This window comes from Pipistrellus hanaki (assembly GCF_964339955.1).
Source record: "Pipistrellus hanaki genome assembly, chromosome: 2".
NCBI lineage: Eukaryota > Metazoa > Chordata > Mammalia > Chiroptera > Vespertilionidae > Pipistrellus > Pipistrellus hanaki.
The window spans coordinates 65,559,104-65,572,453 of record NC_140504.1 but is presented as its reverse complement, the minus strand read 5'-3'; the positions used below and the strand labels follow the sequence as shown (position 1 = coordinate 65,572,453).

At 40.2% G+C, this 13,350-nt stretch overlaps 2 protein-coding genes across 2 annotated transcripts in view; both read right to left on the bottom strand.

Annotated features, from left to right (window-relative positions):
• The window catches only part of CIP2A (cellular inhibitor of PP2A), a 561,728-nt gene that overhangs the window by 437,317 nt on the left and 111,061 nt on the right, over positions 1 to 13,350 (bottom strand). The window lies entirely within an intron of this gene.
• Positions 1 to 13,350, bottom strand: part of MYH15 (myosin heavy chain 15) — a gene marked incomplete at both ends in the record, with an annotated part of 196,140 nt that overhangs the window by 156,132 nt on the left and 26,658 nt on the right. Inside the window, 4 exon segments of the mRNA XM_084870441.1 lie at positions 420 to 467; positions 469 to 561; positions 6,761 to 6,879; positions 12,985 to 13,123. Coding sequence (XP_084726567.1) covers positions 420 to 467; positions 469 to 561; positions 6,761 to 6,879; positions 12,985 to 13,123 — 399 coding nt within the window.

The window sequence follows — 13,350 nt, the reverse complement described above, 5'->3', positions numbered from 1 at the left end:
AACAAATGTTCAGTTAAATGTTTACCTTCTTCCTCCCTGGTCATTGTGGCTCAGTGGGCTGGAGCTTCATCCTGTACACTGAAAGGTTGTGGGTTCAAATCCCTGTCAGGGCATTTACATAGGTTGCGGGTTTGATCCCAGGTTGAAGGATGTATGAGGGGCAACCAATCCAAAATCTTAAAATATTCCTTTGTCTCAATTTACCTTTATTTAAAGCTTAATTTCTTAATACTATTTATTATGATAACTATTGTTACTTACTAATATTAATAATTGCTCTTTTCAACCAAAGTAACTCTCTCTTAAGGTTTGCAAAGAATGAATTGCATCATACTTTGATGACATTTTCTGACATTCAATTCACATTTTCTAATCTCCTTGTAAATATGCATTGACTTCATATTATCAACGATACTTACATCAAGGATTTCAAAACCAGTGATGTCCAGAATGTCAATGAAGAACTGCCCTGGCATCCAGGGCCCTGTTGATACTTGTCACCAGCCACTTACACAGCCTTTCATATATTGGCTTGCACAAAGCACCAACAGCAGAGGTCACCTAGAAACCACATTGAACGCACTCCTTCATCTGACAGCAGGGTTTATTTTAATCCCGGGCATCCTCTATCAGTGCCTGCCTTCTAGTGAAATCTGATATATTTATTGACTTTCTGTGGCTCCAGCATGCTGCTGAGATGATACAAGAGAGAAAATACAATAAAATGAGAGAAGGGAAAATGAAGCAAGGAAAGGCAAAGAGGATAAGGGAAAGGATGAAGGAGATGATGAGGGAGAGGGAAAGGAAGAGGAAGAAGGAGAGGGAGAGGGAAGGGGAGAGGATGAGGGAGAGGATTGGAGGGGAGGAAGAAAGAGAGGGAGAGAGGGGAGAGGGAGAGGTGGGAGAGAGAGAAGGGGTGGGGGGAGGTGAGTTACCCTGGTGCCTTTTTACCCAGCACTTCTGTGAGAGAAATTTGGTTCCTATTACCAAAGGACCAAATACCCTGGGGGAGGGGGGGGGGGTGAGAAGGGACAGTGTATTCTAAAGCCTTGATATTCAAAGTGTGGCCCTCAGACCGGCAGCACCAGCACTACCTGAAATCTGTTGAAGATGCCAACTCCAATTCCAGGCCTAAGAATCAGAATTTGGACTCAACACAATCCCCGCTGATTCCTATGTACCATCAATCATGAGAAGTCCTGGTAGAGTAGGTGAGGGCTCTGGAATCTCCAGCCCTGTCCTACTGCTGCTGTTGCAGCTCCTCATGAATAGTGTCACCTTTGGCAAGTGACCTAACCTCAAGGGGCTGCATGCAGTTTCCTCATCTGATGTTCTTGAAGGTTCTTTCTAGCCTCAGCGTCCACTTCTTTAGACTAGTTCCCAAGGCTGCTCTCAACTCCCTGTAGGGAGAATGGCAATGTAGTGCCTCCTTCTGACTCAGATTCTCTTACTGAAAACTCGGCCTGCATTCCCTTCCCTGGAGGTATGTGGCCATGGCTCTCACGTAACTTACTAAGGAGAGCTCCAACCCCTGGAAGATGCTGTGCAAAGGCAGAGCCTACTTCCAGATGCAAAGGTGCTGATGTAGTAGCAGATTTCCAACAGACTCCAAGTAGGAGTGAATTTCAGCTGGACACGCTCCAAGCCTGGAGGCAGAATGGGCTCCAACCACTTAACATTTAAAACAGGCCTGTCGCATCCATCCTTCGGCTGCCCAGGAGAGAGCGCAGCAGGAGCCAGTTGGTGTCTGGTGGTGATTTAGTTCTGAGTCACCCACACTCTGATCAGTTATCTTGAGTCATTCCCACAGTAATCCATACGCGGGATGGCATCACGGGTTTTTTATTATCGGCGTCAAGAGCACGCCACACAAACAAAGCAACAAGAATGATTTTTATTCTCTGGTGCACTGAGGAAATCACTCTCTGTCTACAGCAGTCACTTTGAAACTTTAAAAAGAACATGACTAACTTGTTCTCCTCTTTTTTGTGTGTGTTTTGTTAATCCTCACCCAAGGATATTTTTCTATTTATTTTTAGAGGGAGTGGAAGGGAGGGGAACACATTGATGTGAGAGAGACACATTAATTCATTGGTTCCGGCACAAGCCCTGACCAGGGCCAGGATCCAGCCTGCAACTGAGGTACAAGGAACGTGCCCTTGACTAGAATTGAGCCCAGGACCCTTCATTCCATGGGCTAACTCTCTATATACTAAGCCAAACCAGTCAGGGCTGTACCCTTCCTTTTAATCCCCTAAATACTCGAGAAGTGGGGGTGGGAGGAAAACTGGCAGAGGGAGTAGTGAAGAAATACTGGAAGAAAGCCTGACGATGTCGGCAGAGGAATAAATAGTAAGTATGATGTCTGTTGAATGAATTAATGAAATCAGTAAGCCAATATATGGCACACTAACTAAGCATTTTCATCATTTCTGTGCAATAAGAGGAATTAGGCAGCTAAACCTACAGTTCTACTTTTCAGGGATTAAATGGATGATTTCTTTGCTCTTTTTAGAATAATCTCACAGAAGAGTTTGATTACTGGGAGGCAATCATGCATGATAGCAAGAACAAAAACAACAAACAAAAATAATGGAGTCAGCCATATTTTTAACCACTTTGTTCCCGACCTTTCTCATCTGTAAGACAACAATATTAAAATATGTGTCTCACGGAACTGTTGGGAGAGATTCAATGTGATAGATGATGTAAGTATGTAAGCAGGACATGTGGCACTTACTGGATACTGTTAGTTCCCCCTTTCCACCATTATCACTTCCTCTTCCTCATTCCAGCATTCACTAGCTGTGTTACCTTGAGGAGCTAATCTTTCTAAGGTTCACTGTCTTTCACTATAAAATGGAGATATTATAAATATCAACTTGCAGGTTGTCATACTTAAGACAGCACCCACAGTAAGTAAGTACTCAATGGCTACTGGTTTTTATTTTTTAATTAAAATAACTTGTTCCTCATAGGAATAGTTGGAACTCTAATTGGATCATAAAACATTAGGCCTGAAGAACCCTGGTTCTTTTTTTAATTAAATTGACTGGTGTGACATTAATTAATAAAATCGTATGGTTTTCAAGTGTACAAATCTATGATACATGATCTGGATTTTGCATTATGTGCCCACACCTGAAGTCAAATCATCTTGTCACCATATATGTGACCCCCTTTACCCTTTACTACCCTCCTACCCCCTTTCCCTCTGGTAACCACCATACTGTTATCTGTGCCTATGAATTTTAGCTTGTTTTCCTTGTTTGTTCATCTGTTGTTTTCAGTTTTATATCCTACCAGTGAATGAAATCATATGGTTCTTAGCTTTCTCTAACTTTCTTATTTCATTTAGCATGATATTCTCAAGGTTCATCCATGTTGACACAAATGGCAGTATTTGCTTATTTCTTATGGCTGAGTAGTTTTCCATTTCATATACTATCTAATAAAGGAGTAATATGCAAATTGACCATACCTCCTCTATACCCACCAGCCACGTCCACCAGCCAATCAGGAGCAAGTATTCAAATTAACACAACCAAGATAGCTGCAGCCACATACAGCAGGAGGCTTGCGTTTCCCCGGCAATGGAGGAAGCCAAGCTTTTCACCTGCCCTGGCCTGCCTTGGCCTCCTCTTAAGGCTACAAAGTTTCAATTATAGAAGATAAATAAATCCCAGATACCAGGGCCTCCACTTGGGTCAAGGGGGGAGGGCCATGGCCAGCCTGCAAACCACCACAGGCCCCTCACCCAGGCTTCCCCACATCCCAAGGGAATCAACACCCTGATCCAGGACATCCTTCAGGGCAAACCAGTCAGCCCCGACTCATGCACCAGGCCTCTATCCTATCTAATCCTCCTATCTAATAAAAGAGTAATATGCAAATTGATCATCATTCCTACACACAAGATGACTTCCCCAAGTGGTCAAAGATTCTGCTCCCATATGGCCACAAAATGGCCACCACAAGATGACCAGCAGGGGATGGAAGTTGGGAGGTAACAGGCCTGCAAGGGAAGGAAGTTAGGGGTGACCAGGCTTGCAGGAGAGGGCAGTTAGTGGTGACCAGGCCTGTAGGGGAGGGCAGTTAAGGGCAAACAGGCTGGCAGGAGAGCAGTTAGGCATCAATCAGGCTGGCATGGGAGTGATTAGGGGGTGATCAGGCTGGCAGGTAGAAGCGATTAGGGGCAATCAGGAAGGCAGGTAGGCAAGCAGTTGGAAGCCAACAGTCCTGGATTGTGATAGGGATGTCTGACTGCCTGTTAAATGGGCAGTCGGACAACCCTTGAAGGGTCCCAGCAGGCTGGGCTGAGGGACACATCCCCCACCCCGTGCACGAATTATGTGCACTGGGCCTCTACTATGTATAATAATCATGTATTGTGGCTCTCACTCAGGAAGGTACCTCCCCCTAAAGAAAGCCTTTGGAAACAGGGAGGGCACTTGCTGAATGTCATAATGACTGAGTGTGCCACTGACATTCAACACCTGGAAGCAGGAATGGAAGACCTCCTATGATGTGCAGGACATACTCATATATGAAGAACTGTCTCAATTAGATACCAATCACCCCTCCATTGAGACACAGAGGAACTCAGTCTCTTCATTGGGATGCTGAGAGAAATGAAGACATTTAACCAAGGCTCCAGAGCTAGTTAGCATTAGAGTTAGAACTAAAACTTTTAGAGTGTTAACACTGCAAGAATTTTTTGCCATCTTTTGCAATTGTCATCAAAAGAATACATACATACATTGCTATTCTTAGCAGTGGCAATTGTCTCTATAAAGTCAGTAAAATTCATAAGAAAAGAAAATCCTTACAGTGTGCAGTCTTACTGTCTCTAGGATGTGGAAGATGTGAGAGGGAGAGGGAGAGGAAAGGAAGGGAGGGAGAGAGAGAGGGAGGGATTTCTTTTTATTTTCTTTCAATGTTGAATAATAATATATAAGCTTGCTTCACTGGTTCTATTATAGTAAAGGCTGGAGTGGTAACTCAGTACCTGAGAATACCATGTTAAAGAGGCAAGGGTTTGATTTCCGTCCTTCTATGGCCTCATTAGTTTTCTACAGAGCAAATCCTTGTTCTATAATCATAGCATGTCATGTGGGCATGTTGTGGTGAATGTCTTACAAAAGCAAGAAACTGCCACTTACCTCTCACCTAACTACCAAAAAATAGTTAAACTACTTGTCCTGCTGATCCCAGTTCATGTTCAGCTCAGTATTTAATTTATTTTAACATTTATGGAGCACCTACTGCTTGCAGGGCACTGTGCTAACTGCCGAGGGCATGAAGATGAATTACACCCACTCAGTGGCCCCAAGGAGCCAAGTTACCCAGGAGGACAAAACTGTAAGCAAATTGTTTCAGTATAGTCAGTATTGTGGTAGAGATTAAATTATTGATTTACAGAGTAAGCTAAACTAGGAAATTGATTTTGATTAGTTGTTGAAATGTTTTAAGTAACTCAGTCACACCAGCTGCCTTAACATACCAAAATAAATAGTTTACTACAGTCAAACTAACTATTTTCTATCACAAATTTATACATTTATCTCTTGTTTTCAGATTTCACATGTATAAAAACAATCTAAGTGTCACCGGAGTACTAGCTGTGTGTCCTTTGGAATGTTACTTATATTCCCTAATCCTTAGTTTTCCTCAACTGGAAAAATATAAGTATTCCTACCCTCCCTACTTATTTCTGAGTATGGTAAATATGGAAGGAGATAATACCTCTGAATGCTTAATACATGTAGATAATCATACCATTTCCTCTATCCAGGAACGACTACATTTCTCAGACCCCCTGTAGCTAAGGAGATAATTTGACTATTTCTTACCAATAGAATATTAGTGAAAGTAATATCACTTCCAGCCCCAAGCAGTTTAGGGATGTGGGCTTCCTCCATGAATTATCTTCCCCCTTGTACGTATCCATGGAGTCCATGTGTTCCAGATGTCCTACCTATAAAGTGGAAGAAGGCTGTACCATCTGTACTAGTCTCAATGGGAAAAAAAATAAATGCTTATTTTATTGTCACTGAGATTTTAGCACTTGTGTTATTGCAGCATGCACATTTTATACTGACTAATCTACATTACAGATATAAGTTATTTTGAAATGCACTAGCATACTCATATGGTCTCATTACCCAGCGACTCAGGGAGTATCTACTGTATCCTGGCAATGCCTCAGAGCACTTGTTATGCCATCATTAAAACATTCTCCTGGATGCTGAACAAAACCTGCACGACACTTTCATCATTTGTGTCTCTTCTTAATCCCCTCCCTTCAAATATTAACTTCAGCATGTGTCCTGAAATCCTTCCTCAACTATGTCACCATGTGTCTGTTACTCTCAAAAGTCAATAATCCAAGTAGATGAGGGATGCCAATTTGAGAGTTTTATTCATGTCAGAAACCAATAGCTTTGAAAGCTTCTTAGCTGGGCAACAAAGATGTGATCACAATATGTTAAGGGCTTGCCTGCCTCTGCAAAGATATTTGTTGCTCAGAGGAAAACTGTCAAAATTTCAGGCAACAAAGACTCTTAAACATAAGTGAATTCACTCTGGTGAACATCACAGTGGAAACATTTGGAATATTCATCATATAGTTGCTTTTTATGGATGCTCTTGTTGCAGACATCAAAGAAATTGAAAAATATACAAGTATAATATTATATGTATATAATTATTATAAGATCACAGAATCATAATGCTCTTAAAAAAAAACAAACCACCTCACTTGTTCTATATTTTGACCTCTAGTAACATATCCATTACCAACTTTCATTCTACGATGAATCAAGCCATTCACCAACTCAGAGGAGTTAATGCCCATGAGGAAAGCAGCTTTCTCAACACCTGGTCAGAAAAATGGAAGAAAAAGAAGGAGGAAAGGATAGAGAAAAAGGACAAGAAAAAATACCATTAAACTTTATTCTGTTATAGCCAAATAGACTACCCAAAGGATGGAAGGATGATATGTTTAAACTGGTATAGCAATGTTGATAAAGTTTTGAAATGATTACCTAAATTCTAAATATTTAAAGGACTTTATTTCTTGGAAGTGCAAATCAAAGCCACATAAAATACTACTTCATACCCACTAGAATGGCTATAATAAAAAAGATAGAATAGCCGAAACTGGTTTGGCTCAATGGATAGAGAATTGGTCTGCAGACTGAAAGGTCCCAGGTTTGATTCCGGTCAAGGGCATGTACATTAGTTAAGGGCACATTGCCAGTAGGGGGTGTGCAGGAGGCAGCTGGTCGATATTTCTCTCTCATTGAAGTTTCTAGCTTTCTATCCCTCTCCTTTCCTCTCTATTAAAAATCAATAAAAAAAATTTTAAAAAAAAGATAGAATAGTAAGTATTGGTGAAGATAAAGAGAAATTGAAATCCTCATACATTGCTGGTTAGAATGTAATATAGCATAGCTGCTGTGGAAACAATTTGGCAGCTACTCAAAAGTCAAACAGAGTTCTCTAGACCCAGAAATTCTACTTCTAGTTATATACCCACATATGTTCACACCAAAAAATTATACACAAATGTTCCTGGCAGCATTATTCATAATAGTCAAAAAGTGGGGGGGGGGGATGTTCATCAACTGGTGAATGGATAAACATAGTGTTTTATATAAGTACAATGAACTATTTTTCAACCATGAAGAAAAAAAGAAGTATAGCTGCATGCTATGACGTGAATGAAACTTGAAAGCATCGTGCTATATGGAATATAGAATATTATATATTCTATATTGAGGGCAATTAGACACAAGAGGCCACATATTGTGTGATTCCATTCATATAACATGTCCAGAATAAGCAAATCCATGAAGACAAAAAGTAGATTTGTGGTTGTCAGAGGCTAGGAAGATAAAGGAATCAGGGATAACTAGTCAAGGGTATAGGGTTCCTTTTTGATTATGGCTAAATCTCCTTAAACAGTGTATTTTAAAAGGGTGAATTTTGATGCCTATGAATTATAGTTTAATTTTTAAAAGAATATATTTATTGATCTTGCCTCTTTCTAAAATGAGATATTTTTCTGAGGAACATGGAATATTCCATCTTTATTATGTGCCTATTTTTCCCTTCAACGTATATATTTATACATTCTTTCAATGAAACAGGCACTTGTAACTTGATAATTCAAGACAACAACCAATCAACAAAAGAAGCCAGGACACTTGCCCAGTATCTATCAAAAAACTTTTCCTTTCCTGTGAAGTCTGTACCATAGTGCCCTCTGCTGCCCAATAAGAATAATTGCACACATACAATCATACTTTTAAAATAAAAGTTTCCATTTTCTAAGGAAAGAGGTGGAGAAGAGTATTATCAGAAGGAAAAGTAAATAGGCATACATCATGTCAGGTGTTTAAAAAAAATAAGCTTAACACAAAATAATGCCTTAGGCAAAACATTTTAAGCATGTTTCAAATTGTAGATTTCTTCAGTTATCAAACAAAAGGAATATTTCACTCATCTGAAATACCTCTGCTACATCTCCCATTTTAAATGAATCATGAGATACACTTTTTAAAAAAAAACATAAGTATATTTGATGAAGCCACTGTGTAAACTAATGTTTTATAGAAGAATATAGTCTTTCCTTACTTCACTAAAAAGTACAAAGTTTCCTGAGTAATAACCACAAACGGGGGGGAGTAAAACACACACACACACACACACACACACACACACACACACAATTAGAGAGGTGTGTGCCAGGACTAACAACATCCATTTCCTTCTATGCTCCTTTAAAATGTTCACAAAGACTTATAAGGCTTCATATGTTTGCTTTGCTTGTTAACTAAAATCCATACATATTAACTAAAATCAATACATATTATAATAAATTTCTGCAAGCTACACACCCACTATGTCAGTGATAATGGCCTAGGTACTCAGTTGCTATGAAACCTTTCCAAATGCAGAGAGTGTTTGGGAAAATAAACAGAAAAATCAAAACTAGAGCAGACATGCCCACCTATGCTAAGATGGCCCAGATAAGTGTGCCAAATTGGGAGACAATAGCCTGATGATTTCAAGTTGGAAATCTAGGGGGTCAGAGTCATAGACTGTTTAAATTCAAAAGACCATCTAATGCAACATGAAAATAATTAAAAGAAAGGGAGAAATTCAACATGCCTGGTGAATCTGAGTGGCGATGAATGGTAACCGAGCATGTGAAAAACAAGCTATTCTGTCTAGGGAAAGAAAAAAAAAAAAGAAAAAAAGCCAGCAGTCTGATTTTCTAAGCTTTGGACTCATTCAGATGGACATTATAAGTAACTAGTAGCCCAGTGCACAAAATTTATGCATGAGGAGGGGGTGTCCCTCAGCCCGGCCTGCACCCTCTCCAATCTGGGACCCCTTGGGGGATGTCCGACTGCCAGTTTAGGCCCAATCCCTGTCAGTTGGACATCCCTCACACAATCTGAAATGATTGGGTCCTAACTGCTCACCTGCCTGCCTGCCTGATCACTCCTAACCACTCTGTCTGCCACTGGCTCATCCTCAACTGCATCCCCACTGGCCTTTATCACCCCCAACTGCCTCCCCCACCGCTGGCCTGATCACCCCTAACTGCCCTCCCCTGCTGGCCTCATGGTCCCCAACTGCCCTCTCCTGCCAGCCTCATGGCTCCCAACTGCCCTCACCAGATGGCCTCATGACCCTTAACTACCCCCCCTCCCCCCCCCCCCCCGTTGCTGGCCAGCACACCTCCAACTGCCCCCTGTCATCCTGATTGCTCCCATTGCCAGCCTGATTACTCCCAACTGCCTCCCCTGCTTGCCTGCTCACTCTCCACTGCCCTCCTCTGCCAGCCAGCTCACCCCCAATTGCCCCCCTACTGGCCTGATCTCACCCCCAACAGTCCTCCCCTGCCAGCCTAATCTCCCCCCAACTGCCCTCCTCTGTTGGCCAATTTGGTTCTGATTGGTAAGTTTCTATGCTAGTCAGCATCAAAAGCTCCACCTCCTAACAAGATTTGGTTTTGATTGGTAACTTTCTATGCCAGTCAGTGTATCTGGGTCTATCAACAGGGCCTGATAAGAAAGGCAGGGCTTATCAGCAGCCCCAGTGGAGGTCTGGAGAGAAAAGGAGAGTCAACTGCTAGCCAGATTGGGAGAGAAAGAGAGGCAAGTGCTGATCAAAAGCTGCCACAGAGGCAATGGATCAGTCACTGCTTCTCTCTTAAGTCTTCTCTCTGGCCCTGATTCACAGCCCCCTCAGCAGTCAGTACTGGAGCACTGCACCTTCAGTGAAAGCAGTCAGTGCTGGGTTGCAATATTGACTTCCAGTTGGTCAAGCCTCCATCGTTACTGGACATTATGACCCAGGATTTTTATATATTAGAATAACAGTTTCAAATTCATACATCCTTTTTCTAGTGCTAAGAACAGTCCTTAGAGTCTATTTTATCCACTAACAAAAACAAAAAACAAACAAACACACAATTATTTTTGTACTGTATCCCACCTAAAAGAAATAGCAGCCAACATTACAGAATTATTGATACTTCTTGCCCACTCCAGAGAAGTCAGGTATCAACAGACAACACTGGCAGGCTTTGTGTCTACCCCATAACTGTACACTACGCATCCCACATATTCTTTATCTATTTTTTTGAGAGAAAATAATAGTGTTCACCATGTTCCAAAAAATAAATTGCTTCATTTGCACTAAATATTTAGTTTTCCATAAAGATTAAAATAGTTTAAATCTGTGAATAAATGTCCATCTGACATTCAGAAATATTGCAAACATAGCCATCGATTCTGCAAACATATTTTAATCATGTGACCTGATGTGGTCGTGAAAGACGCTTTCTGAAATCTCCATCAATAAACACCATTCCTTCAGCACCTTATGAATAATCCCAGGGCTTTAATTAGGCTGCCTGAGACTAGCTGAGCAGGATAACAAGTAGATAGAGCTGGGGTTTTCAAACATTGGTTGTGGATCAAAATAGCATGGAGAACTAATGCAGAAACAAAAGACTAGCTTGCTGAGGAGGTTGGAGTCTGGGCTTATTTCTATCACATTCTTCAAGTGATACACATAAATACTAGAGATCAGAGTCCTTACTACAATACTCAACCTCCACTGAACCTCAACCTTCACCTGGCAAGTTGCAAAAACAAGCAGTGATGCCTGCATCCACCCTGGAGATTGTTTTTTTGTTGTTGTTGTTTGTTTTTTGGTCTGGGTGAGGCCTGAGCTTCAGAATTTTAAAAACTCCCCAGGTAATTCAGATATAAAGGCAACTTTGATGAGTATTCTCTCTAGAGAATGGTAGGTGGGTGTGGTAAATACATTTGGAAGTCAAGAAGATTGAGAGAACAAAGTCTGGCTTCACCTAAAAAAAAAGGTAAAAAGGTCGAGAAGAACAAAAGGTAATTCTTTGCAACTGTATAGTTTTAATCCCAGTTCAGTTTCAAAAACCCAGTTTTGTCAGTCCACAACCAGGAAAATCTGAAAGAGGGGTTATGATAATGGTCTTTTTGAAGGGTTGGCATATGGTTTCTGAGCTATTCACATTTCATTAAGTTTACTGAGCACATGCTAAGTTCAAGGCCTGAGAAGAAAGCTGAGCAAGACAAAAATCCTCAGCATCAATGACTATAAATCCATGAGCAAAAATATCAAGCAAGTCATTAAAACAACTGCAGAAGAGAAAAAGAAATCAAGTATGATGAAAGTATGAAATGGGAATAAATCACTTCTCAGTAGTGAAAAGTGAAAGAAACTCAAGTGCCCATCAGTGGATGAAAGATAAATAAAAAAGGGATATATATATATATATATATATATATATATATATATATATATCCTTATATATATATATCCTTATATATAAGTATGAATAATATATATATATATAATAGAATATTATTCATTCTTAAAAAGGGATGAAATTCTGACACATTTAACATGGATGAATCTTAAATACATTATGCTAAGGGAAATAAGCCAGGCATGAAAGAACAAATATTGTATGACTCCACTTCCACGAGGTACCCAGAATAGTCAAATTCATAGAGACACAAAATAGAACAGTGGTTGCTAGGAGTCAGGGGAAGGGGAAAGAGGGAATTATTGTTTAATAGGTAGTTTCAGTTTGGAATGGTGAAAAATTCCTGGAGATGAACAGTGTTGATGGTTGCACAAACTGTGAAGGTACTTAATGTCACTAATCTATAAAATGGCCTTAAACTTAAAGCTAAAAACAGCAAATTTTATGTTATGTATATTTTATCATAGTTAAAAATGTAAAATTCATTAAAAATTATTTTAGAGGAATCTGAATGAGTTTTCTAGTTTTCTCTTTTTGTTTTAGTTGCCAGAAAGTTTAATATTAAATGCAATAATTATAACAACTATGCTTTCTTCCTTTCATAATTGTGATTTTTTTATTTTAATGATTATTCTAGACAGATCATTCATTGTAAAATGCCTCCAATCTTGTTGGTAATCAGGCAAGACTACAGATTTTTTAAAATCTGAATAAAAACAAAGGGAAATGAGGCCATTGTGGTCTCTGTCCACTGAAGACTCCACCTCTGAAATTTTAAAGACATTTGTTCACACCTCCATGATGCCAATTATATTTTATTGTAATTTATCAGTTCCATTCTCTGTTTTTCTCAATAGTCTATGTGCTGAAGGCAGAGAATGTCCTACTCAATCCTGGATCACTCATTTTTGGCAAATTTACTGCATCCCCAGTAACTAATTAAGGGATGCTTTTTATTCAGAAGTATAAGGATTCTATATCAGAATGTCAGTTAAGAGAGTAATTTTGAAGTCCAGCAATTGAGTGAGATTGGTGATTAATTTCAACATCTTTTCAAAAACCAAGAGGGGAGGTTTTCAACTGCAAGGCAAGGGAAGCAGGCCTGGGTCAGGAGTTGGAGAGAATGTTTGTCACATCTTCAAAGAAAGTCTTACTTTCTGTGCCATCTGCTTCCACTTGCTCTTCTCTGAGTTTCTGTTTAAATGTCATGTTTCCCAAGTGCATGATGGCTGCAGTGAGTTTATAGGATCCATACTTCTCTTCAGGAAGAACGCCCAAGATGTCCATCGTTTGCTATACAAAGAGAAACAGATGGCGATTACTTCATTTGCCTAAGGGCTGCAGTGAGCACCCCACCCCCACCCCCATGTGTGTCACATTTCCCTACACTCCATGGGGTGAGCTATGGGCTTCAGAAGGGAGTAAGACAGACCCCCCATAGCCCTAACATGACATGTGACAGCTTTGTGCAAAGCAATGCTAATTAGCCCTGTTGGTATTTGGTCACCCATATCTGCTTA